This window comes from Scophthalmus maximus, chromosome 10, assembly GCF_022379125.1.
Source record: "Scophthalmus maximus strain ysfricsl-2021 chromosome 10, ASM2237912v1, whole genome shotgun sequence".
NCBI classification, from domain to species: domain Eukaryota; kingdom Metazoa; phylum Chordata; class Actinopteri; order Pleuronectiformes; family Scophthalmidae; genus Scophthalmus; species Scophthalmus maximus.
Genome location: NC_061524.1, coordinates 22,337,407 through 22,362,680, shown reverse-complemented (window position 1 = coordinate 22,362,680; position 25,274 = coordinate 22,337,407). Strand labels below are relative to the sequence as shown.

General features: G+C 43.8%; 1 protein-coding gene across 12 annotated transcripts in view; it reads left to right on the top strand.

Annotated features, from left to right (window-relative positions):
• The window catches only part of mef2d (myocyte enhancer factor 2d), a 95,037-nt gene that overhangs the window by 32,499 nt on the left and 37,264 nt on the right, over window positions 1-25,274 (top strand). For 6 of the 12 annotated variants that reach the window (XM_035607414.2, XM_047334753.1, XM_047334755.1 and 3 more), the window contains exons 2-5: window positions 2,332-2,718; window positions 10,445-10,648; window positions 23,597-23,731; window positions 23,876-24,013. In XM_035607414.2, coding sequence (XP_035463307.1) covers window positions 2,665-2,718; window positions 10,445-10,648; window positions 23,597-23,731; window positions 23,876-24,013 — 531 coding nt within the window. In that variant the 5' untranslated portion in view covers window positions 2,332-2,664. The remainder of the gene's footprint in view (window positions 1-2,331; window positions 2,719-10,444; window positions 10,649-23,596; window positions 23,732-23,875; window positions 24,014-25,274) is intronic. The other 6 variants (XM_047334763.1, XM_047334758.1, XM_047334760.1 and 3 more) reach the window with 2 other exon arrangements.

The following is a 25,274-nucleotide window of genomic DNA, read 5'->3' as shown; positions in this document are numbered from 1 at the left end:
AGAATTCATTATCCTTTACTGACATCTTATATGAAATGTGTGCCAGTCAAAAGGGAGGAGATGCAGACGAACAGCCGAGGAGTTAAAGACAGATAAAAAAAAGAAAAATGAATAATGGTGAAGGGGAAGGAACTGAATATTAGACTGAAGTTGCCAATAGTGTACATTCAGTTCCTGCAGCTCGCTGTAGAAACCAGGCTCAGGCTCAGGCAGCCTCCAGTTCTTCATCAAGCTTTTTTACAAAACAATTATGACACTCATAACACCCTCTTTCTTTAAACCCCCCCTCCACTCTCTTCCATCAGTGCATTATTCATGAGCAACTCATCGCCAAAGCTAAGTCAATTGCATCAACTCTAACCGAGTGTGCAGCGCAGCGCCCACAGCAGCACAAAAGGACTGTCAGTCCCATGACGGACAATTCTGCATTCTTTGTTTCATAAGAATAGATGTAAATGGAGGGCGTTCTTTTTGTGCTGCTCTCCCAGGTAGATGGAATGCAAACAATGCTGGAGAGCTGGTATGGAGTCTGTACTCATTTGGGCTCAAAGTGGGGTTGATCAGATTTGGAAGTGACGTCAACATAGTCTGCAGTGGTGTGATGCGACTTCATCCACCACCCAGGTGGGTCTGCAGACATACACATTACATCTTCCATTATGTTTCTATGACATCATCAGACATAATTATTCACACTTGGTCCCGGAATAGCCGTGCTGTCGGCCATCTTGTAAATGTACCTCCGGCAGAGATGAAGGCAAAGGAAGCCACTTTGTAATTAGGTTGTCATTGTCCAGTCAGGTTCAGGAGCACAGACTGGGTCAAAATTGCTATTGTAGCGAATGTGGGAACTTTGAGTATTACAGTTTTCTAATTTGTATCCGTACACAGATATTCACAAAATCATTTGTCACTGCTGCCAAGGTGGTTACAATATGTTTTCCCCTGGTTGTTTGTTAATATGTTTGTTCGTCAAAAACTCCTGAACAGATTCCCTCCAAACTAGGTGGAAGGATGGGACATTGGTATAGGAAGTTTTGGGGACAATTTCATAGATTTTCCAGTGAATAATTCATGGATAGTGACTCATAAAATCCGGCATATTTATAAAGGTTGATTTACAACTATCACTTTACAATCTCAAAATCGTATTGACCTAGATTTGAGCCCATGTACTTTCGTGACGATTCAGCTCTCATGCTGCCACTTGGCTCCCACTGCCGTGTGTGTGTGTGTGTGTGTGTGTGTGTGTGTGTTACGCTGTACTGTGTGCACAGACTGTCTGTATGTATATATAGAGTGCTATTTTTAAAGCTGAACTGAAATAGTTGCAACAGGGCCTAAAACAGTCCTCGTCTGTGTTGCCATTCCTGCGCTGCGACTGCCTTCTAATTCATTCATGAGTTTGCATGAATTTGCTGAAACACTCTTTCTTTCTCTTGGCTTTGCCAATTTTGAAATTTGAAATTTTCCATCTTTGGGTTTTGATCAGGCATCGTTGCGTATTGCAAACCACTTTTATTTCATAGTTAGTTAGATGCATGGCTGAATCAGACACACATTTTTTTTTTCTCTGTCACGGGGCATTAGGCAGTGTTCAGGTTAGTTAATAAGGCATAATGTTATTGCCATAAACAACACAGCACAGGCCAGCCAGTCTTTAGTGGTGTCATGGGTGGAAATCAGCTTTGCTGACATGTTGGGAATCCATCTTGAGAGTTTGGAAAACCTGAAAATGGCTAATTGCTTTTGAATTCCAATGTGTTTGGATTATTTAGTGTAGTTGAATGTGGAATAATTTCATCCATGTAGGGACTATGTCAACTGTGTGTCATGTTGAACCCAGACTAAAACCTGTTTCCTGTCAAGAAACGTGAACACACCAGGACAGTATTAGGAGATGGAAAATATGTAATCCACAGACCTAGTGACTCCTCTCCGCACTGCTTTCGATTGGGGGGATTCACATTCGGCGTGTCAGGCGGCCCCGGCCGGGCAGTCGGCTGCCGCGGGCGACCAGCAGATCAGTGATGTGGCGGTGATGCCTCTAATGAAGCTGACACAGCACAGCCTCCCTCCTCGCGGGCCCCTGAGGGCCTCCTGCTCTGCATGTAGCACCACAAACACCCCCACCCCTTCATGTTTCAGCCCAAAGTGCCTCTGATTTGATGGCGCCTCCGATGCATTGCTGCATCATTTATTCTCTCTTATATGAGGGGTCAAGGCAAAGACTGTTTGTAGTAGCTTAAGTGGGTCACGGTAGACAAAACCCTCAGAGTTCTCAGAGTTTTTCGCTCTCAGTCCAATGAATGCCTCTGTGTTGTTTTCCAGGAGCTGCCCAGCTGAGGTGAAGGGGAGGGCAGAGAATCCCAGTTAAGCCTGAGTGTGGATGACCTGCTCCCCGGAAAGAGGACCATGATCTGAAGAGGGCGCCGCACACCGAACCCCATTTTTCCTCTCCTCCTCCCTCTTTTTTTTCTTTTTCTTTTTTTGTTTTTGAATCTACACGGTGACATCCTCTCCACCCAGCCGCCTCAAACGGAGTCAGCGTGCACGGAGAGACTAAACTGAGAGACATCAGGAGGAGGAAGAAATACAGCGACCGTCATCTGCGACCTCTGACCTCGCCACTTCCCCTGCTCCTCCCACCACAACACCGGAAACATGGGGAGGAAAAAGATTCAGATTCAGAGGATCACAGACGAACGCAACAGACAGGTCAGTACACACTCTAATGCTAACCGCTAAGTGAACCAACAATAACTGAAAGTTTAAAAACTTCCTGCTTTGTTTATTTCTATTATTTTGTCCTCCCTATGTGTACCAACGTGGGCAGGCTAAACAAAGAAACACTAACAGCAACACAAACGACCTTCTCTAAAACTGAACATTATAACCATGGTTTCATTGCAGGCCTTCTGTATGTTGCACAGCATTTGGTAGGATGTCATTTTATAGACTTTCTCTCAGCACAGACTTCCAGCGTCCCTGTTTAGTTTGCAACCTGCAAGTCATTTCAACCTGTGACACGAGAGCGGTCGTGCCATTGACCTGCTCTCGACCCCAATGTCGAATGCCTCAACTTTTCAGAATGCCTTAAACTTTTCAGACGCCGCACATCCCATAAATACACAATGCAGCAAACACACACACGGGTCCAATGTTGCATGACAACATATAAGCTTTTCTCTGAGCAGTTCCACAACAGAAAAGTACAATAGCATTGTGTTTTATGAGACTTATATGAGCAATCGTAGGGTTTCTCAGCCCCCCCCCCCCCATACTACCTACAGTGAAAAAGAGCAGAAAGTATGATATTTCCCCTCGCCTAAAAAAACAGCCTCAGTCCCAATGATTACATCAGTGGCATTGTCAGAGAGGATGAAAGGGTAAATGATCCATCTAGAATGAGTCAACTGGTAAATGGGCTTCACTCCATTGAACAGATTGAGTAATGGATTTGACGTGCCCACCTTCAAAAGCGGAGCGAGAAGGAAAAACAAGACGGAGGGAGGCAAACAAGGTGCCCGGCTGAATGAGACCTGAGCATTGTGAGAGCGAGGCGGCCGCAGGGTCTAGAAAATCATCCTCACTTTTCTCCTCATCAATCCAAGCAGGTCGCGTCTCCATAAAGGGGAGGAAACGCAGGGGGTCAGTGGAGTATGATGTTGTGTTATTCATCAGTAGACAATTGGACATAAAGGAGAAGAGGTTGGGGGGTGGGGCGGTGGGACGCAGCTATTTCTAGTCTGGCAGCATTTGTATCAGGTGTCAAACAGTTTGTCAATAAGGTGACGCTCTCTGTGGTAGAATGTGGTCATAGTGTCAGAATCAAAGATTTCTCATCGACCGCGATCGGGTGATTAACAAGCAGCGATTGGTTTCGTAGCAACGACTGCCATGTGATCGGGGTGTTGACTTGTTGATGCCCATATTCAACCAAAATTTCACTCTTATATCAGCAAAAAGGCTGCTTGTGTTTGAGGTTGAACATAGTGTTGCTGCAGCTAATGAACAGTGCAGCTCCTAATCAAATGAATTTTTTTTTGGGAGTACATGCAGCCCGTCACCCTCCTACGTGTTGATTCAGAGATGCTGCCATAAGCTCCGCAAAATAAACACCGTTCAGCGTGTGGGCCCCGGCTGGAAACATGACAGCATCACATACACAACATTTCTTACAGAGACAAAGACACGAGGCAAGAGAAAGAGCAGGACTGGAAATGTTGGACAACTTTGCTCCTGTCCGTTTGTTGGTTGGTCGGTGAGTTTGTTAGCTTGTGTATTTGTTTGTCATCAGGATTACGCAAAAAGTACTGAAAGGATTTCCACCAAATCTGGTGGAAGGATGGAACATGAGCCAAGAAAGAATCCATTAAATTAGGGACGGATCCAGGATTTCTTTTTTTATCACTATCTGTAAAGGTGACATATTATGCAAAAACAACCTTTTCAGTGTTTGTGCACACACGTGGGTATCTGTGGAGTCTGCCGGCCCCAAAAAATGTGAGAAAGACCACCCTATCTTTTATTTTGTGAGCTGGCTAAATCCTACAGCCTTGCTCCGAACAACTGGTTCAGATTTCTCTCCCACTCTGATGTCACAGTTGGATTCTTTTGGGGTAACCCCATCTGCAATCTGAGAATTTCCACTTTTCTGGTGAAGGGGCATGACATTTCGTACACATTTTTAAAGCGGTTGACCAATCATAATAGACTGGGCCAGTTGGCCAATAAGAGCAGACTGGGGTTTATCGGGGGGGGGGGGAATAATTCATGGATCTTGATTTAAAAAAATAAAAAAAACATACATATCTAGTGGACTGATTCTATGAGTGCGGAGTTTTGCGCTCTACTGGGTGACATTCTGGTTTAAAGATAGTGTTTGTCAAATCAATGTGTCAAAGTGTTGCCTTTTAATCAACACTTTTCAGCAGGAAATGGTCAGAGGAAAAGGTTTTTCTTTCCAGAAATCAAAGAGCCAAACCAGATATTTACGAGCACAGTTCTTTGGTTTCATGTCCATTTACACCTTGGAAATGCTTCAATCTATTCGGTCATCTAGTCAGGAGACTGAAACAAATCTCTCTCACTAAAAAAAAAAGAAAAAAGATTGAAGCAGTAGTTAAGAGAAAATGTTAAAATTGAAATTTATCAGAAACAATCTGCTTATTCTGTCCCCTGTGTGCGTGGCTCTAATCGTGTGCAGACAGCTAAACAGATGCTCTCTGCACTGAAAGGTTTAAATGTTGACTCAGATGAGGAAGTAAACTGTTCTTAACATAATTAAAATACTGCATGATTAGACAGATGGTCACACGACACACATGCGACTCAGGTAGTTATCTACAAATTTCTCTGAAAATGAATTAAAACAACGAAATATGCATCAATCCTTATCCATAAAGATACAACCTGCAAACAAAGCAGACAAGAGTTCTGTAGCACCTCACCGTGCGAGCCATGATTTTGGCCCTACATGTGTAATGTGATTGGTTGTCAAATTGGTTGATTTGTAGTTTTGTTTAATTCTTATTCTTCTTCGTTTTTAATGGGGGTTGGCGACCAGCGTGATAGGTGCATTATCTGCTCCCCAGTTTTTGGTTTCCTCTGCCAGTGGCAGAGTGAAAATGAGGCGGAAAAGCAAAAGTTAGTTAGAGGCACCGATGTTAACTTTATAAAGATGTAGTGATAATTTATTTTAAATACCAATATATTTGTTATTTTGATAGCTTCTTCTGATGTTCACTTAGTCTGCATTCCAGGAGACGTGACAATACACATGCATAAGCCGTGAACCAATGAATGACCTCGTTCTTATCGTGTTGTCAGTACCTCAGACATACCTCCACTGCACAGTGATGGCTAACAACATGGCTGCTTTCGAACTATGACCCTGTTCTAGTTAAATGACCAGTAAAGAACAACATAATTGAAAGCTACGGTACATTGAGCTTACCGCGGTCTTTAAAGTGATCACTAGGAGCTGCTAAAACACATTTCAATTACATGTAAAATCACAACACCTCCATGTAAAGTCTGACAAATCAGTACATGAAATTTGGCAGTTCACAGAAAACTAAGGTTTAATGTAACCGTAACGATGTAACTGAGCAGAGTTTTTCTACTTGTCTGTCTGTCATTCTTTCTGTCGTCCCTCCTCCCCACACTGAGGATGTCTTATTCTTCAGTTGCCATTGGTTACCCAGCAATTCTGCTCTTTATGTCAATTACCTCCAGCTTGTTTTTCCTTTGTGGAGATCGAAAGTCGGGGCCAAAGTTGCAGCCACGCTACTTTTTCTAAGAACTGAAAAAAGATGGAAAAAGAAGGGGTGGGGGAGTTTGGGTGTTTGGACCCATTCTGGTTATTTTCAGCACTAAATGATGACCTTATAATTCGTTTGTTTTCAGTGGCTTGTCTTTTCATCACCAACCCAACTTGTCATCGTACACAGCCGTAATTTCCTCCCTTTCCACATAATTTATCTGCTCATTCTGTGTGTGTTAGAGAGGGAGAGAAAGAGGAGGGGGAGATATGTAGATGAGCAGAGAGATAAAATGGGGGGGGTGAAGGGAGGTAAGATGATGGTAGCAGTGTGTGATGAGGTGGGAAATGTGTGGGGGGAGGTGGAGGGGAGTCCGTTGCCCATGGATACGACCCCGATATAATTTGATTTGTGGCAGCAGGAAGCAATGAGTGAGCGAGCGCGAAAGTAGGGGAGGGGAGGGGAGGGAGGATGTGGAAAAAAAGGCAAGAGAGGAAGAGAAAACAAGGGCTAGAAAACAAGGGGTGATGGAGGACGAGAGAGAAGGAGGGATGAGAGAGGCACAAACAAACAAAGCAAAAAATGATGAGATAAGAAAGATGGAGAGACCCATGGTGTAATATGACTGCGTTTCTCACTTTCATCCCCCGTGTCTCCATCTTTTCTCTACGTCTCTATCTTCCTCTCGCTTTTTTTTTACTTACCGTATTCAATTCATTGCAGTTACGTTTAGCCCAGTGCAGCTGTGCGCCCTAGAAGCAATATCAATATATAATGAGTACATTGATTTGCAGACAGTATTGTAACAGTGCAGAATAATTATCAGATCCAGGAAACCTTAAATGCTGTCTTCATGTTAACTGACACCTGCCTCTAAACTCCTTTTGACTCCCAAGTGAAATCTGCTTTTTGCAGGCAGTAAAACTAAAGTATGATTTCCCTTTTGCCCTGAATGAAGATGGAAAGGAACAGGTGCATTTAGTCCTGGTCTGCACTTCAGGACAACTTTGACACATTTTGGCTGTTTGAAGTTTGCCGTTTGCACGGTCAGCTCTAGCAACACCTGATTCACAGCTTTACACCAGTGCTTTACATTTTAGGAAAATCAGTAATTAAGATTCTAATGGTGCCTTCACACTTAATGTTAACTTAATTCTTGTATGAGCCTTTTCACCTGGAGTTCAGTGAGTTTTGTAGAATCTCAACGCTAATTTGCTTTTGCGACATCACGCCCCTCGCGAAGTTCGAGTTCAAATATTTCAACTTTTTCAACTCGAAAGTGTCTTTGCATTGACTGTTATGTGATGTCATTGCACAAGAAATTGATAACTCCAGGGTTGTGTTTTAGTCTGGACCAACTGAAAGTGAGACTTTTGGAAGCAATGATCACCCACAATCACTCCCTGTGTGGGTGGAGTTATTTGGGTGAAACTACTTTAAAGACATGTTATCGAATCAGTACATAGATTTGCGTATTCAATGATTCCCAGTCTGGCATTTTTGGTAGTATCTAAGACATTTTCGATACTGGTATCATAATTGGGACATCTGTAGCCTTAAAGGCTTTAATGTGTCTTGGCATAGATTCTATTCAAGTCTCTAAACTCTTCTGGAGCTGGAGGCGTGACCAACTTTCTTCTAAAACATATTCCCTCATTTGATGATGGGGCTGGAGTGCGCTGTCGAACACTTAAGCCCGAGAATCTCCCGTACAGTAGATGTTGAGATCAGGCCAAAGCATATGATTCACATCATTGTCATGGTCCTCAAACTGTTCGGTGACCCCTGATCGCCCCCTTAAGTGATGTCACAGGAGGTGTTATGGCTTTTACGTCAGGTGAAAGTGTTGCGTCACTTATGGAGCAAGGAGCCGCATGCTTCAAAGCTTCGTGCCTTTTCCTAACACCTTCGGTTAACTGCTGCATCCCATCTGTGCACACATTTACTTTCCATTATAACCGAATCAGACGCCAGATATTGTACCAGCCACTGAAGGTTTTCCTTCTTTTCTCTTCACTTAATGTTTCCCTCCCCGTGTGTGTTTGTGCATTTGTGAGTGTGTATTTGTGTGTGTGTGTGTGTGAGTGTGTGTGAGTGTGTGTGCGCAATTCTGTGTTTAATCCAAACAAAGCCAAATCTCTGTGGATTGTAAATACCAGTTGGTTATACCAGGGAAGCACTTCTGAAGCCAACCAACAGACAGCGAGGGAGCCTGAGCTACAGCAACACTCCCAGCTCTGTTCTGCTTGTTCACAACTGAGGGGCTTGTGTGTGTGTGTGTGTGTGTGTGTGTGTGTGTGTGTGTGTGTGTGTGTGTGTGTGTGTGTGTGTGTGTGTGTGTGTGTGTGTGTGTGTGTGTGTGTGTGTGTGTGTGTGTGTGTGTGTGTGTGTGTGTGTGTGTGTGTGTGTGTGTGTGTGTGTGTGTGTGTGTGGGAAATAACATGTGACAGAAGGAGAGTGTGGAAAAGAGAGCAGGATAGAGTGTGTGACATAGGAGAGCATGGAAAAGAGCATAACAGTGTGAAAACCACGAGGGGAGTGAATGTGACAAGAGAGGTGTGTGTGTGTGTGTGTGCGCGTGTGCGTGTGTGTGCGTGTGCTTTATAGAGAGCATGTTTTGACACTGTCTAGAAGTATGTTTCCTAAAAATGTCTCTATGTTGAACACAATTCATTTCCATACAGTCGTTTACATTTCATTCCCATAATATTAATACATGAGTATAAAATGGTGACAGCGGCTAATCAATGAAAAACAAGCTCTAAATATACAATATGTTATGTTTAACTGGGGAAAAACTGGTCCCAGTGTGTTTGAGACCAGAGTCACAGAGAGTGCATCTCAAGGGGCTATCCTCAAATAAATTAAAATCAGTGAGCAAGAGGTTTCCACTGCTCCTGAAATACTAATATACAAATGTTGTTGTGTTATTGGCTGCAAAAAAAGGGAATGAGGGGTTATTGATTTACTTTTTCTCTCTGTGAGGTGTAAATTTGCCAGGTCTGCGTAATTCATGAACGTCTGCCCATATGTGAACATATCCGCCTACAATAACAGATGTTGTATTCAAATACTCATGTCCACTGTCCAACCTGCTGTCAGAGACTAAGGGAACTCAACTGATGATGATGATTGACCTAATAGCGTTTTGCCAACCTCAATCAAATTGTGGTTCTAATTCATTATGTATCTGGAGTTTTAAATGGTGGTGTGGTCGTCTGACAACAGGAGCAGAAAAACATGTCACTGACAACACATGAAATAATGATGATTTATTCATACTTTTTTAATATAGAGCACTTTTCCAAATCTACATTACAAAATGCTCCACACAAGGCAATGGCTTCATAACAAGCAGATCATAGAAACTGTTGTGTGTGTAATCAGCTCTGCTAAAACACAGACAGTTGGCTTCTTTGCTGACATGTCGTGAAAAGGCTTCACGTCTTACTTTGTCTGTTTATGTTTATTTAGTTTGGAGGGAAGTTTGAGGGGAAATGAAGATGGCTACCAAGTCAGTCATTTCTAGATGTCTGCAACTTGTCCGTTTGTTAGATTCGACACTCTGCAGTCCCATGAGAAATGCTTAGCCCCTCCCAGAAAAAACGCTCTCACAATTATGACAAAATGTGTGATCCCCTATCATTGACACAGGGGCCCCTTCAAAATTTTTCTTTAGAAGAACATTTTCTTTAGAACAATGAAACCTGTTAAGAGGGAGATAATTCCACTCACCATTTTATTTTATTTTATTTTATGTTAAATTAAAAAAGAGTTAAAATATGTATATTATTATCAACATCTTGAGCCCACATAGAATAAAGCAGATACCTACGGAGCCCTGGAAGGTACATAGCGGGGAGGGAAAAAAAAGGTTGACAAACAAGAGATGTTCTTTTTCCTAGAAAGCAGATACAAACCTAACATGTGCACATCCGTGGGAGAGGTTTATTGAGTTTCATTTTGAGATCGTCCTCAAATATAAGACGTTAAATCAGTGACTGGCAGTAGACACGATTTTAACATAAGTGAAGGGACATCTGATGAGACTCCGTGCTGCTCCCTAGAGTCCTGTACTAGCAAACAACACTTTTTCTGGTACTTAAATATGGAATGTAAATGTCTCAAGACTTTGTTAATTCCAATTTCTATCTTGTCTTGCCCCACCTCTCCGCCAGGTGACTTTCACCAAGCGAAAGTTTGGTCTGATGAAGAAGGCCTACGAGCTGAGCGTCCTGTGCGACTGCGAGATCGCCCTCATCATCTTCAACCACTCCAACAAGCTGTTCCAGTATGCCAGCACAGACATGGACAAGGTCCTGCTCAAGTACACGGAGTACAACGAGCCGCATGAGAGCCGGACCAACGCCGACATCATCGAGGTAAAGCGCGGGAGGTGGGATGCTGTGTCTGAAACAATGGGAAACAACTGTGCCTGTATTTCCAGACCAAAAGAAACAGTTGTGCGACAGCAGTGACAGTGACTTGTTTCTAGTCACCTCTTCCTTTTCTGTCTTACATTATGTCTAAATGTTGAAAAATGAATTAGTTACTGTTCCTGGTCTTTGTTGGTGCAGCCTACCAATACTTGGTACTGGTTCCCACTTTTCCCAGTGGGCTCATTAAGATTTAATCTGATTTGATCTAACGTAGTTCCCTCCAGACTCATTGAGTCGTAATTAGGTCAAGTCCACTTTATCAAATCCAGTCCAGTTCATTGTAGTCCGGTCGTCAATGTCTTTGGTCCAGGACGATCTGAACAGCTGTTGAACGTTAAAACCCAGTCTCATCCTGTGGATGAATCTTTTATAGTTTTTATTGATTTTTCTGTCGCGTGTTGTTGCATGTTGTTTCCTCCTACTAGAAGAATCCGATTGCCATCGTTTACAGACATTTCGGGCCCGTTGACTTTCTTGCACAGTTTTAGGTCAGACAATTGATACCACTCGCATCTCTAAACTGCGATGAGAGGTGGTGTCAAGAGTTACTTAGCTTGGGGGCTAAAAAAAAAACCCCCAAAAAACAACTCACTAATAAACCTGTAATTTTTTGTTGTTCGCTATGCACAAATTCGTGCTAGCTGTTTCCCTCCTGTTTCTAGTGTCTATATTAAGCAAAAAATAAAAATAATTTGTTTATAATTTATATAAACATAGATGCACATTATTTGTGCTTTGTTTATTCTGTACAATGGAAGATTTCATATCGGTAAACATAAGCGCTATGTCTGTGACAGGCTTATCGGCCGATGTTATTGGCCAGCTGATATATCGGTCGGGCTCTAGTGCAGTGTATTAAGTTCACTCTAGTCCGGTCTGCTCCAGTCCCGTCCAGTCCAGTTTATCCCAGTGTTGTTCATGGCTATACTCTACCTGAGTGCCTGCTAGCTTACAGGGAGGGCAGCTGGGCCTCACCCCTCTGGCATCAGCCCCTCCGTTACCCAGAGACCTCTACAACAACAACAAGAACAACAGCAACAAGCCAAAGTCACCCACCTCGAACCGATTCCACCTCGGCACAAAATGGCCACCAAATAGTGGAAGAGCCCGCCGACCAGCTGGGAAGGAGAAATACTGTTTGTTCCTTTGCATACTGTCTGGAAGAGAGGTCAGCGGTGAGGTTAGAAGAGGAGTTATGAGGGCAATCATTTAGTTCTGTTTTTATTTTGCTGTAATAGGAATAATTATTTTTTTCCTAACGTCTTCACTCCCTGTGGGAAATAGCCTTACTGGAGCTCGTCAGGCGAACGCGGAGCACATTCACTCGCCTTACTGACCTTTTTATACATAATGGCCCTCTCATGAATTGAACACGAGATGGTTGGGTATGATTCAGCGAGCCGTGTGCGCTGCAGTACAGCACTTAGGCTTCGTACGGAGCGTCGACCTAAAGCTGTTTTTACACATATAGCTGCAAGAGATCATGATCGGTCTGCCACAAACACTGTCAACATGTAGACATGAAGAATCGTCCATGTTTGGGAATTTTCCAATCTGAAATTCCCTTCGGTCTGGGAGTTTTTTTTCCCAATTGGCCACATTATTTTGGAAGGCTTGCATAATTTTCCTATTTTCTGCCAGTGCCCTCAGCCACATTACTGTACATGTTGGCATAATGTCAAATGAGAACTGCACGATTACCCGCTAAAGCAGTGACAATATTCCAACAGAATTAAATATCAATTTCAAACTTTTGCCCCCTACCAGTTTTTTTTATTCACACCCTCTAAGAACAAGGCAATAGCTGCTATCTGTGTCCCAGGAGAGGTGAACTTTGACTCTGACTGATGAGTGCTTTTTCCCCCTTTCAGGATTTTTATCAAATGTTGTATGTTATTGGAAGAGGCCCAGAAGCTTCAAAGATTGTTTGATTCATCTCCTGAACACCTAGGAGCTTCCTCTGACCTCGAACAGCTGCCATAAGGCATCATTCTTTATTCCAAGTCTTCTGAAGCTGTCCACACACACACACACACACACACACACACACACCTTGGAAATCGGTTGCTTGCTTGTGTGTTGTGTGTTTCAAATACAGCTGAGAACATTTTTTTTTTCAATGAGCCCAGTTGGTTTTGACCAGTTTGGTCCAACAACCCAAATATTGAGTTCCTGGCCCCCCAAAAGGTCCCAGCTCTGGATTGGTATCATATTGTATTGGATGATTATACCCTGGATATAAGACGAATACACCCCCCTTCCACTTTTTCATACATGTTTGAATGAAGACTTTTTGATGATCAACACTCTTTCAGACGAGTCCTGTCAGGAAAGTTGAGTGTCCTCACCCTTGTAGCCGTATCCCTTGTAAAAGTGAAACATGATATGACGCACCAAATTCTAAAATAGATAGAATGTCACTGAGATTTCCAGCCAATCAGGGCTGAAGTCCAATAACTGCTGAAATCTCAATGCGAGTGTTGGTGAAGCAGTTTGGGATTTGAGTGGGCTGTAGGCAAAGACAGAAGGAGCAACAGTTCGATGCCATATTTTCCACCTCCACCTCTCTCTGCCTGTCACGTCCCATCTTCCTTTCACTGCTCTCCCGCTCTTTCCCTGATCCTAATCTCCCGATTCGCTCGGTCACGACACTTTTCTCCTTCTTTCCTTTCTCCCTCTGTCTGTCTGTCTCAGAGTGTCAGCAGTAAAGCCTTTCTGTGGGCTGTATCTCCAGCTGCAGATGGCTCGAGTGTAGTCAGGGCGTTGGGCTGCTCCAGGCCACATCAGCTCAAGCTCCACTGGCCCTGTTTGTGTGCGCACATGTGTTTGTGTTTCCAAGTGTGTCACTCTGTCTCTTTCTTTCTCTTAATGTGTATTCAGTGTGTGTGTGTGTGTGTGGGTGTGTGTGTGTATTTGTGTGTGTTGGTACATGTGTATATGTCTCTCTCTGTTTGCATGCTCTGCAGTGGCCCATGAGAACGCCTTATACAATATTCAGGCCTGCTGAGCCTCTCGGTTGTGTGTCAGCCTGCATGTGTGTGGGTCCGTGTGTGTGTCTGTGTGTGTGTGTGTATGTGTGTGTGTGTGCGTGTCCTACATGGGAACTTCTCTAGTATACCGGCCTGGATACTGCCCACCCCCCACTCAACAAACACACACACACACACACACACCTCACCCTTCGTCCCTGCCGGCCGGGAGGCATTAAGCAACTGTCTCCAGCGTTTGTCCTCAGCTGTCCCCTTTGCCAGATGTGCTGCAGCACACACACCTCCTTGCTAAGCGGGTGTCAGCATGGTCTGCCCCGACCATTTTCCATTAATCCTTTTTATCTTGCATCTGCACTGGCATCAGACTGCCCCCCCCCCCCCCCCCCCCCCCGGCTTTTAAAACCTGCAACAACTACGCCAGAATGCTCAAAATCAGTCTCAAACTGCAGCAACACATTTGATGTTTATATACGTAAAACTTAAATGTACTCCGTAAAGAGACAAACATAAATGTCAGGGAGAAACGTCTATCATGTTGAGCTTTGATATTGTGGAGAATAGGAAACCACAAATCTCTATTTAAAGGATAAGGCCGGTATTATTTTATGTTTTTCTTATTGTCAACAAATCCTTTCCAAAAGACCAAAACCAACGATATGTTAGTTCGTCACTATATGCATTCGCAATACATAATTGTGTCTGTGGCTCCAAAACTCATGGGTTTCTACTGAAGACCTAAATCGGCTCACAAATAGATAGTTTCATATACACAGTATATAAATAAGGTAATTTCCTGAAACATCGAGGAAAACAAGGAGGAAACCGTTACACTTGTTGAGGACTATTTTCAGTGGCAGATTGATCCACATTTACAGTGCTAGTATTTGGGGCAGCAGGAAGTGTGTGTGTACGCATGTGTGTGTACGCGTGTGTTCGCATGTGTGTTCATTCATGGTAATTGAGGAACATGTCAGTGCAGCAGCTCACTGATGTGTTTTTAATAGTGTTTGCACAACAATGGAGCTCTTTAGCTCAGAGATAAGATAAGACTGTATATCACACACACACACACACACACAATACTTGTTAGTAGGAGACATTCAGTGTTGGTTTTGTGGGGTTTGTTGACAATAGGAACATGTATTTACAGTAAAACACGTACTTACCATAATTTATTGTGACCTTTGATTAATAATAAGGATTAACTGGCTGTTAGGGAACAAACAACCCTAATCATTTCACTGACACATTTGTTTTATGCTTGTTTCAAATCAAGCAGCAACCTTCTTTTTTCTTTGTATGTATTTTATTTTTTTCTCTGTTATGTTTCTCTGTCCGCCTCTCCGTCACAATGAACGCTCATGTTGTACTTTGAACGGGTGGTCACATTTACATGAGGCCATGTTCAGACTCTCTGGAGAATTCAGAGCCGATCTGCCAGTGTGACGGTACGTAACGAACTGTGCGACCATTATGAAAATCGTAAGATTATCTGAGCTTGCACATGGTGTGCCGTCAGTGATGAGACACAGAGAGAGAGAGAGAATTGGAGTCACAGAATGTGCCCATTTGCCGCTCTGCCTCTGTGAGTCTCTCCAAGCCAAGTGCTTTTGAGTATGAATTATGAAGTGTGGATCTAGTCACGCAGGCACACTCACGCATGCACACACACACACACACACACACACACACACACACACACACACACACACACACGCACGTACATACACACGTGTGTGTTGTGCTTTGTGCACGTAGCCCTGTATGTCCCTCTGTGCCTTGCAGCACTTAGGTCCAAATAGAGGCTCTGGGCTGTTGTTGGGGTTTGGTTTCAGGGTTCAGGTTTGGATTATGTTTAAGTTTGCGTCAGGGTTAAGGGGTTAAATTGTTGTGATTGAAGATGAGGGCCAGGGCAATACTCAAAGATGGAGGTGTGTGTGTGTGTGTGTGTGTGTGTGTGTGTGTGTGTGTGTGTGTGTGTGTGTGTGTGTGTGTGTGTGTGTGTGTGTGTGTGTGTGTGTGTGTGTGTGTGTGTGTGTGTGTGTGTGTGTGTGTGTGTGTGTGTGTGTGTGTGTGTGTGTGTGTGTGTGTGTGGACTCTATCAAAGACATAGACATTCCCTCACTCTATTACAAGGGCTGAGAGGCAATGCATATGCACACACAGCCTCTCACTGAAATGCACGTGCTGCTAGAAAAATAGTTTGTGTGTGCGTGCGTGTGTGTGTGCGCATGGGCAGCCTGCCTCTCCTGCCAGAATGTATTAATCCACTTGACTGCAGATTCCAATCAGGGCAAAGGAAGGAAGAGAGCGAGAGACAGAAGGAACGCAAGCAGGCGAAAAGCTAAAAGAGCGCCGATGAATAACAGAGGAGGGACGACAACATGGGCAGAGAAACAGGGTTTGCCCTTTTTTCTCTTAAAGCGACTCCAGGAAGGCAGATCTCTCCGACGAGCCTCTCTGCAGGGTCTTAAGAACTTTGGGCACTGCCCCAATCATGTTGGGCCAGGGGGAACCTCATGTATCACACAAAACCTCTTGACAGGACTCATCCCTGAAGTAACTGATTCTGTTAGCAGTCGTAACAGCCTCGGTACACCAAACAGAAACATTCCACCCCTCTACTGGCCCATATACCCGTCTATCCCCTGAACCCCAGGTTAGAGGTGACGCCTCGGTTTGTCCTGGAGATGCTCCATCTCAGATTAGCCTCCTTTGCTGTCCGAACTCTGTGGGACTTGTCATGAGTCGCCTAAAAAACCAGAACATGAAGTGAGATACGGGGTTCACAGGAAGTGATTTCCTTTTTTTCTGCAGCTTTTAAAAAGTTTGGAAGCCACAATGATGTTGTCTGTGTAGAACAGAAATCTTGACCGTACTTACAAAATGATTAATAGCTGTACATTGAAAAGAAGCCAGGACTCCATTAAAAAGAGATCCAGCACTGGGAGTCCTTGACTGATGAATTAGTTACTCATTTCCAGACTCATTTATATTGTACAGATACTGAATGGTGAATGATGACAACCCCCCCCCCCCAAACAAAAGCAGATAGCCTTTTGTAAACCAAGAGGACAACGTTGTTCAGAGCTGGAGGGGTAGCAGGGCCACGTGATGCGTTACCAGTTCGGATGATAATAATCCAATTTGATAATCCAACGCGTTAAGTGGAAAACTACTGTCACAAGTCAATAATCAACAAATCTGACTAAACTTTCATTCAGTTTTGCATAGCAAATCACTGGTTGATGATGGGGACAACACTGGACATGTACAACTCAGACACAGGTGACCTCAAAAGTTAATTTAAGGCATTTCACAACAGCGAGTCAGCGTTGAGTGGCAGACCAGGAAGTTTCCTCGCGACTCACCGCTCGGTCATGTCAGCGACACGAGAGACAACAGCAGTGGATGTATAATACAGCATCTGAGGAGCTGAGGCTGAGGACAGGACGTCCCATGTGACACTTTGTGCGTGTCTGTTTGCGTATGTGTCTCTCTGCCGCTGCAGTTCTGTACGTGACACGCTTCGCTGGGACGTCACGTGACAACACGCTGCGCTTTGTCGACCTGAATCGGAGAGCAGGGACTCTGCACGCCTGCTGCCTCAGTCCGTCAGTGTCCCGATGAAGCACACAAACAAGACACAAGGAGAACTTCACCATTTATTGAGGATATAATGGATGATAGGATGATTTCTCTGTAAAACATAAATCAATACATTAGCATATGACCAATTGCTGAAGAAAATAATAAGTGGCAGTTAGAGCTGCATCGGTTAATCAAATAATCAATTAGTAATCATTTACTAAATGAATCTATGAAACTATTTTGATTTTCGATCAATCGGTTCAGGGTTTTAAAGGGGGAGGGGGGTGGGGAGTCAAAATTCGATGATTTCAGCTTCTTAAATGTGAATCTTAAATTGTCATATTTGTTTTTTTAGTTCCTCTATGACCGTAAACTGAAAATCTTTGGTTTGTGGACCAAACAAAATAACATCTTGGGCATTGGGAAACACAATGGACATTTCTCACCACATTTTGACATTTTTATGGACCAAAACAACTAATCGATTAAATCGAGAAATGATTGACCTAACCCCCTAATATAACAGTTCCAAAATTTAGGGGCAAAGATGGCAACTGGACAGTTTCATGCATACATACTTTCAGTCCCAAATATACACTGATTTGCACACATACAGTCCGGTAGACCAAGCTGTTGACACTCACAGACACTCACAATACCAGCGAGAGCAACAATTCGTGATGACTTGGAAATATGTTCATATGTTAATAATGTTTACAAAAGTTGCTTCTCACTGCGTCACAATTTAAACCCCGCCCCTTTATCACATAATCGGTTGTGATTGGACCGGCAAGTTTTCTGCCGGAGGCAAATCAATTCCCAATGGAGGAGATCCCGATCGAGTCTGGCAGAGCAAATGAAATGAGCTCCCAGAATCCGTCTGGGTCCCAGGCTACGATCCAACACAAAGACCAATAGAAAAAATAGATTCAGAGCTGACAACAGAAGGAAAGCGAAACGGAAGCCAACGGTGCTGAGTAAGTTTGAAACTTTCTGTGGCAACTGCTGATGCTTGAGCGATTCGCTGGTTTTTGTTCTTTGAAACAAAATGTTCTCAAAGGTGAAATCCTGTCTCAGCGTAAAATACAGTCCAAAAAATGACAACGTTTTGATCGAATCCAGGAATTATCTCATCCAAGAACAAGTCGCAAGATGATGAATTTTGACCTGAAATTTGATGCAAACTTTCTTCACAGTGCTGTGTTCAATAGCTATGCAAATCAAAAAGTGGTTAAAAAAAGAGCTTAGATTGTCAGCCCAAGAGGAGAGTAGTGGATGGGGATAAAGGGATGAACTGCAGGAGCAGGGAAGAGAGAGAGGGAAAAGCTCTGGGAACAGGTCGAGAGAGAGAACAGGGCAAAGGAGGACAGAGGATGGGGGAGGCGTGGAAACTAAAAAAGAAAAGAGCAGGAGGAGGATGAGAGGAAATGGGCAACCAGGAAGAGTCGCATATGGAGACGTTACCAGGAAAAGGGCGAAAAAAAACACAGAAGGACGAGTGTGAGACTTTGCACTAGGGAGCGAGAGCTGTTAAAGGTGGTGGGCAGCGAGATGAGAGATCGAGATAGAGACAAAAGGGGGAGAGAGGGAGGGACGGAGGCGGCAGCGTTTCACAGAGAGCTGGAAACAGAGGGCGGGCGGACAGGCGGGTGGGCGAGCGAGTGAGTGAGCCAGAGGGGAATGGAGGGAGGTTGGGAGGGGTGGAGCTTGTCAGCAGCTGCAGCCAGTCAGAGGCTAGCGTGGTGCTCTGCCGGGTGAATATTACCCTGGCAACACAATAGAGAGAGAGAGAGAGAGAGATGGAGGAAGTGAGAGAGATGGAGGGAGAGATGGAGGGAGAGAGAGAGAGACGGTGGACAGGTGAACAGATGGCTGACTTAGAGACAAGCTGATCAGTGGACTACAGAGTGTGTGTGTGTGTGTGTGTGTGTGTGTGTGTGTGTGTGTGTGTGTGTGTGTGTGTGTGTGTGTGTGTGTGTGTGTGTGTGTGTGTGTGTGTGTGTGTGTGTGTGTGTGTGTGTGTGTGTGTGTGTGTGTGTGTGTGTGTGTTGCACAAAATGTTCACAGTGAGAGAGAGCAGAGAAACAAACAGAGACTTGGACAGTGAGGATGTTATCGTAAAGTTGGGGGTGGGGCTCTGACTCAGGACGTAGAGCGGGATGTCCCGTTCATGCTGTGGAGTTTTGGGATTAATTGATAGATTGTTTAAAATAATTGCGATTTAAACTCTCCTATTGGTAATAAAAATATGGTTTTCTCTGATTAACAGCTGAGATGTGAGATCATTGCGACGTCGTTGAAAGATAGTCAAGGGCGAGCTCAGCGAGGATACATTTGGAAAACACGTCAGTCTCTGATTTTGCAGAGAAAAAAAAGGTGAAGAGTAAACTTCTGTCCAGCGTGGCTCTTGGGGCTTTTACAGTTTACAACATAACTTCCCTGTTTCAACTTTGATGTGTTGCTAGTTTTTCTGCGCAATGAAAAATAGTTTGCAGCATTGTCACTTATGTCTTTTGTTTGACTTGCAAAAAAGTGGTTTAGTAACGTGTTGGCTTGCTGTCTGATCAGGAAGCTGTTCGTGTTTCTCGCCATGTTAGCCTATCTAGAGCAAAGATTCTAATGTTTTCTACCCAAATAACTCAAAAAATAAGACCAAAGTTTTGTAACAGAGGAACTGCTTTACATTTGTTCGGTTGAGATTATGTTTGGGGTTAGGCGTGAAGAGTTATGTTACTGTCTGTCCCCAACAAGCATACTAGTACAAATTTGTGTGTACCAGTCCATGTGAACGATGCACCAACATTGTTCCAGTTTTGTTTGCAGGCTCTTTATCTCTTTGTGTCCTGACAGTCGGGGCCAGGGTGTCCACGCCTGGATCACGTCCTCCTCGCATCCCCTTGTTAACATTTGGAAAATGGTTGTATTTATATAGATATGTATATTTATATATATATTTCTTCACATTTGTTTCTTTTGTTGTCTCGAATTTTTTACTTTTCTTTATTTTAGGTCAGAGCACGCACACACACACACACACACACACACACACACACACACACACACACACACACATCCACAAACCAACTACCACTACAGAGTGTGTTTACTATGAACTGCGGACAACAAAGTGTGCGGCATCCTGCGCGTTAAATTTGCAGTGAGCTGCAGATCAGAGCCCTGACTTGTTCTGGTGAGCCTGAGCAGCTGTCTGCGCGTTGGAACAAATCTGTCTAATAACCCGTTTCTGTCGATAGATAGAACGGCGCTTTGACACCGCGATGATAACAATGGCTTCAAGTTTTAATGAGATTCCCACCAGAGACTGCTGTTGTTATTAAAACTGAAAGTCTCTTTACCCTGACATCCTCGTGGCATCATTACCCTCTTGCCCTCACCTGTTGTTTTTTTTTGTCTTTTTGAGCATTTACAGCTAGTTCATCCTAAATGAAAAGAGTCTCTGTCTCTGGCTCCTCAGTTCAGTCGCAGGTACGAGTTCCCCGCCGGCTGCACTTTCGAGGCTGAATTGCAGACAGTTGAATCATCCTCACTTAGCAGTGATTGTGCACAGTGGGAGTCGTGGAACATGTTCCTGTGATTTAATCAGACCACTACTACACTGCAGTCAAAACTTGACTCTGCAGGTGGTTGTTAATTAAAGAAAATATAGTGTGTGGGAAATGTTGAATATCATCTTCGAGGACTGTGTAGCTTATGGATAATACACTTCAAAAAATACCCCCCCTCTGTAAAACAGTGTTCTGTTTACTTTTTTTTTCTCACCTTCTAGATATTTGAAAGTATTTACTCAATCATTTTACACATCACACACGGGCAGAAACTCGCCGGAGTCTTGTTGTACATCACAGTGAACATCAAGAGAATTGTTACCATTTCTTACGTTTCTGAGTGTGTCAGCATCTTTTAGCTCACTATTTTGGTTTTCTGGCATGTTTGATAAACTTACCCTTGGCTCTTTTTCAGGGATTTACCCAACTAAGAGTTTTGTCAGTTGAATCCGATCTGGCTGTTTATAAAATTATTCATATAGCCTACCAAGCAATGGTTATATGTATTTATTTCAGGTAGTTTTTTGAGTGTGTCTATACTGGACGTTCAGGGCGACTCGGGCAAGCCGTGCAAACTACACTGCCGGTAGAACGGAAATTGTGTGGAAATAAATAAATAAATACTCAAGATTAAATAAATAAGATTCAAGAGTCTTTATCGTCATTGTATACAAAACTAGTGCTGTCATCATTAACGCGTTAATCTTTGCGTTAATTGTGAAATATTTAGTGCATACATTTTTCTTACGCCATTGTCACATTTTATTTACTTCCTGTGGCGGTTGACCTGTGTGACGACGTGTGCCACATAACAGTTAGCCATTAGCCATCCTGGCCAAAGATGGATACAGACAAGGGAGGAGTTTAAAGTACGTTTTATCACGTAAACACGCGAGACAGGAATTGTTTGTCACTTTCACAATGTACGTCAAAAAGATACTGTGATGAATATATTGCAGATAATAAGGGTGAAGAGTGTTGCCTGTCACATCACAGCTCACAGAGGAGATGGGTTCCCCGACATGTCCAGATATTTAGCTGCTAGATATCTGGACACGTCGGCGAGACCTCGGTGAGTCATATTCTTTGGCGTTTTTAATGGCGTTTGGCAACCAGCATAATAGATGCATCATCAGCATTACCCCTAACCCCTAAAACTAACCCTGTGCTCTGGATTTTTTCCGTTTCCTCTGACAGTGGCAGAAAAGCGAAAAGACAGAAAAAGAAACCTACGTGGACGTTATAAAGATGTTGAGATTATTTGTTTTTAAAACCAATGTATTCTTCATATTGATAGGTTCTAAAAAAAGTTGTCTTTTTTTTGATCACTTAAGTCTGCAACGACCACGAACCCTGACCCGAATGAAGTTAAACGCAGCATTTAAATGCTTTAAAAGTGTAAAATCATAGAACATACGTGAGATGTTACGTCGTTGTCCGCCATCTTTGGAGTTGTGGCAATACGCATGCGGAAGTGGTGAACGAATGAACAGCTTCGTTCTTATCGTGTTGTCAGCCCGAGGCGTTGCTCGATTGGAGAAAGGATGTAATATTCCTCTACTGCATGGGCATATTTTTTCAGTTTTAAGGGAAATAAGGTTTTTAGGACTTACTCACCAATGACGATGACTTTATGATAGAGTTTTTTTTTAGTTTTTTGTAGTGAACTATACTTTATTTATTAAGAGAAGGAAATCTCTTTGCCTTGAAATCTATCAGCAAAGGGATTTTCTTCCCTTTGCCTCGCTCCGGCCTAAAGCTTGTATTTGGCCCGCACAAAGCTCTCCAGCTTCAGTTATAGATCCATTTTGCTGCGAGGATCTATCTGCTCGCTTGTCTGGTCAAGGACCCATGAGGCAAAGCTACTTAAGGGCAAATCTTGTTTAGCAGAATCCTCTCAAAAATAAGAGTCTCTGTCTTTATCGCTCTCCCTCTTTCTCTTCTCGCCCTCTCCAGACTGTGCTAACACTGACACATCCTGACTGGCGTTCGCCGCCGCGCTGACACCGCCGTGTGCTTCCCAACTCACCCTTTACCCTTTTGCTTCGCTCAACCGCTTTCCTGCAAAGCTTCACACCAATTATTAACACTGTTGATTAGCCGGTGTGTGCAGAGGTGTGACGCCTCGGTGTGTTTTCCAACTTGCGGCTCGGGTTTATACATAGTCCCTCGCTCTGTAAAAGTGCCACAGGCAGCTACAGCACATCCCGTGCACTCGGTAGAGCTGGGGTCGCTTGTTTTCTCCGGCCGCATCCTTTGATTTCGGAGCTTTCTCCATTTGGAATTGGAGTCTTGTAGCTTCTGCCCCCTTTTACTCCATGACCTCCAGAGAGCACTCGCCGTGTGAGCGAGTGCAGATTCTGTGGTGATGACTCGCTTTCACGTGGGCGGCAGCAGCGGCGGTTACTAACGCCGACCTCACCAATCGATCGAGAATTATCAGAGATTGAGAAGTGTTTTCTGAAATGCCCTTTTTCTGCTGCTAGGGGAAAAAAACACAAACTTCAAGTACAGTATGTCATCACCAGGGTCAAACTCTTCCATCTCACTTTTACTGCTGCAACGGACCAGTGTAGGAGTCGGCACATTTGGTGGAATCAACGTGGTCATTCGACAGTTGAGAAGCACAAATGGTCTCACGATGCGTGTCTAAGAAATCAGTGGTGTGATCCCAAAATGTGCATGGAAACATGAAATGTAAATGTGCCTCCTCCTTCTCCTCTACCCCTCTCTGACCGCTTCAGACGTTGCGAAAGAAAGGCTTTAATGGCTGCAACAGCCCCGAGCCTGACGGAGACGACTCCATCGACCAAAGCCCGCTAAACGACGACAAGTACCGCAAGACAGAGGACCTGGACAGCCTCTTCAAACGCTACGGCGTGAGTACCATCACACTTTTGTCACCTTATCTAACCTTCCCTTTTTCTCCTCCTCCTTCTTCTTCTTCTTCTTCTCTATCTACCTTTCTCTGTCTGCCCCCTCCTACTTCTTCTTGTTCTTCTTCTTTTGTTTGGGGAATGAAGGCTCTGAACAAGAAAGAGCACCGGGACTCTGAGAGCCCAGACCCCGAGGAGCCCTTCTCCCTCACCCCCCGCACTGAGGAGAAATACAAAAAAATTGACGAGGAGTTTGATAAAATGATGCAGAACTATAGGCTGTCAGTGAGTACACCCCCTTCCCCCGTGTAACACCCCCTCCCTCCTCATGTTGGTGGCCTGCGCTGCCGCTGACCAGACAGCCGGAGGTTTTCCTTCTGCAGATGGCGGCCTGACTACTCACAGAGCACTCGCCTTCACTATTCCTAAACCCCCTCCACTTCACCCCTGACCAACACCACATCCCCACCCACCCACCCAATCTCCTCTGACGGTGTGTCACTGAGCAAGTACGGAAGGGCAGAGTGGCCGAGCAAACTTTTAAAACCAGGGCCTCGACTCACAACTGTTTTCATGATCAATTATCATTCTGCCCACGACTTTCTCATTTTATTAGTCAGATATTGAATTACTTTGGTCTGGAAAATATCAGAAAATGGTTAAACAAGTTCACTTGTCTGACCTGAAAACAAAAAATCCACAAATGCTCAGCCACAAAAATATAAAAAAACATAAAAACCCTCACATTTGAGAATTAAAAATTGTTGAGCTCATTTCCTATTCAACTTCTGACGGATGATTAAATCCATAAATCTTTACAGCTTCACTTGTTCAATAATATAAAAAAAAAAAATGTTGTGAGTTGAAGTGAGTTTCATCTTTAATTTCAAATTGTCCTCAACAACTGCGATGCAGTTTTCATGTACGATGGAATCTGTGTGACATAGTCCTCCTGCAGTGGCAGTTAAAAAAGAAAAGAGAGAGAGACTTCTAGTTTCTTCTAGTTAAGAAAATGTCAGTTCTTTGCAGTTCTGCAGACGACGTGTAACTTTGTGCGAGTGAGACATCATTAGAAAGAGGCAGTAAAAGACCCTAACTGTGATTATCCATGGAAAGTTAGTCATCACACTAAAGAACGTCCTCAGGAGTATTACGGATTTAATACACTGTTTCTGATGCATCCGCAAGTTCAGTAATGTACAAGAATAAACAACAGAGGGAGAGGTGTGCTAAAGTAGGTCCCTAGCTTTCACAAAAGTTGGCATAGCAACTGATATTGCAAAGGGAAATCATGCTTTATGGTAATAATCAACACATTTTGAGCATGCCTTTGAGCAGTTGGGCTGCTCGGCTGAAAGTGCCAACACTTAGGAAACAAGCGTGCAATGGAAGACGAGCTGTGTTCACCAGGGCTGAGTCTGCTCCCGACCCGCGGGCCAGGTTCAGTCCCTCTGTCCTGCTTCCTCTGACTGGATGTGCTCCCGACATTATCCAGGTTCTGCCTCCTGACTGGCGCTCTGCCAAACCCCCTTTTTACCGCTGCGCT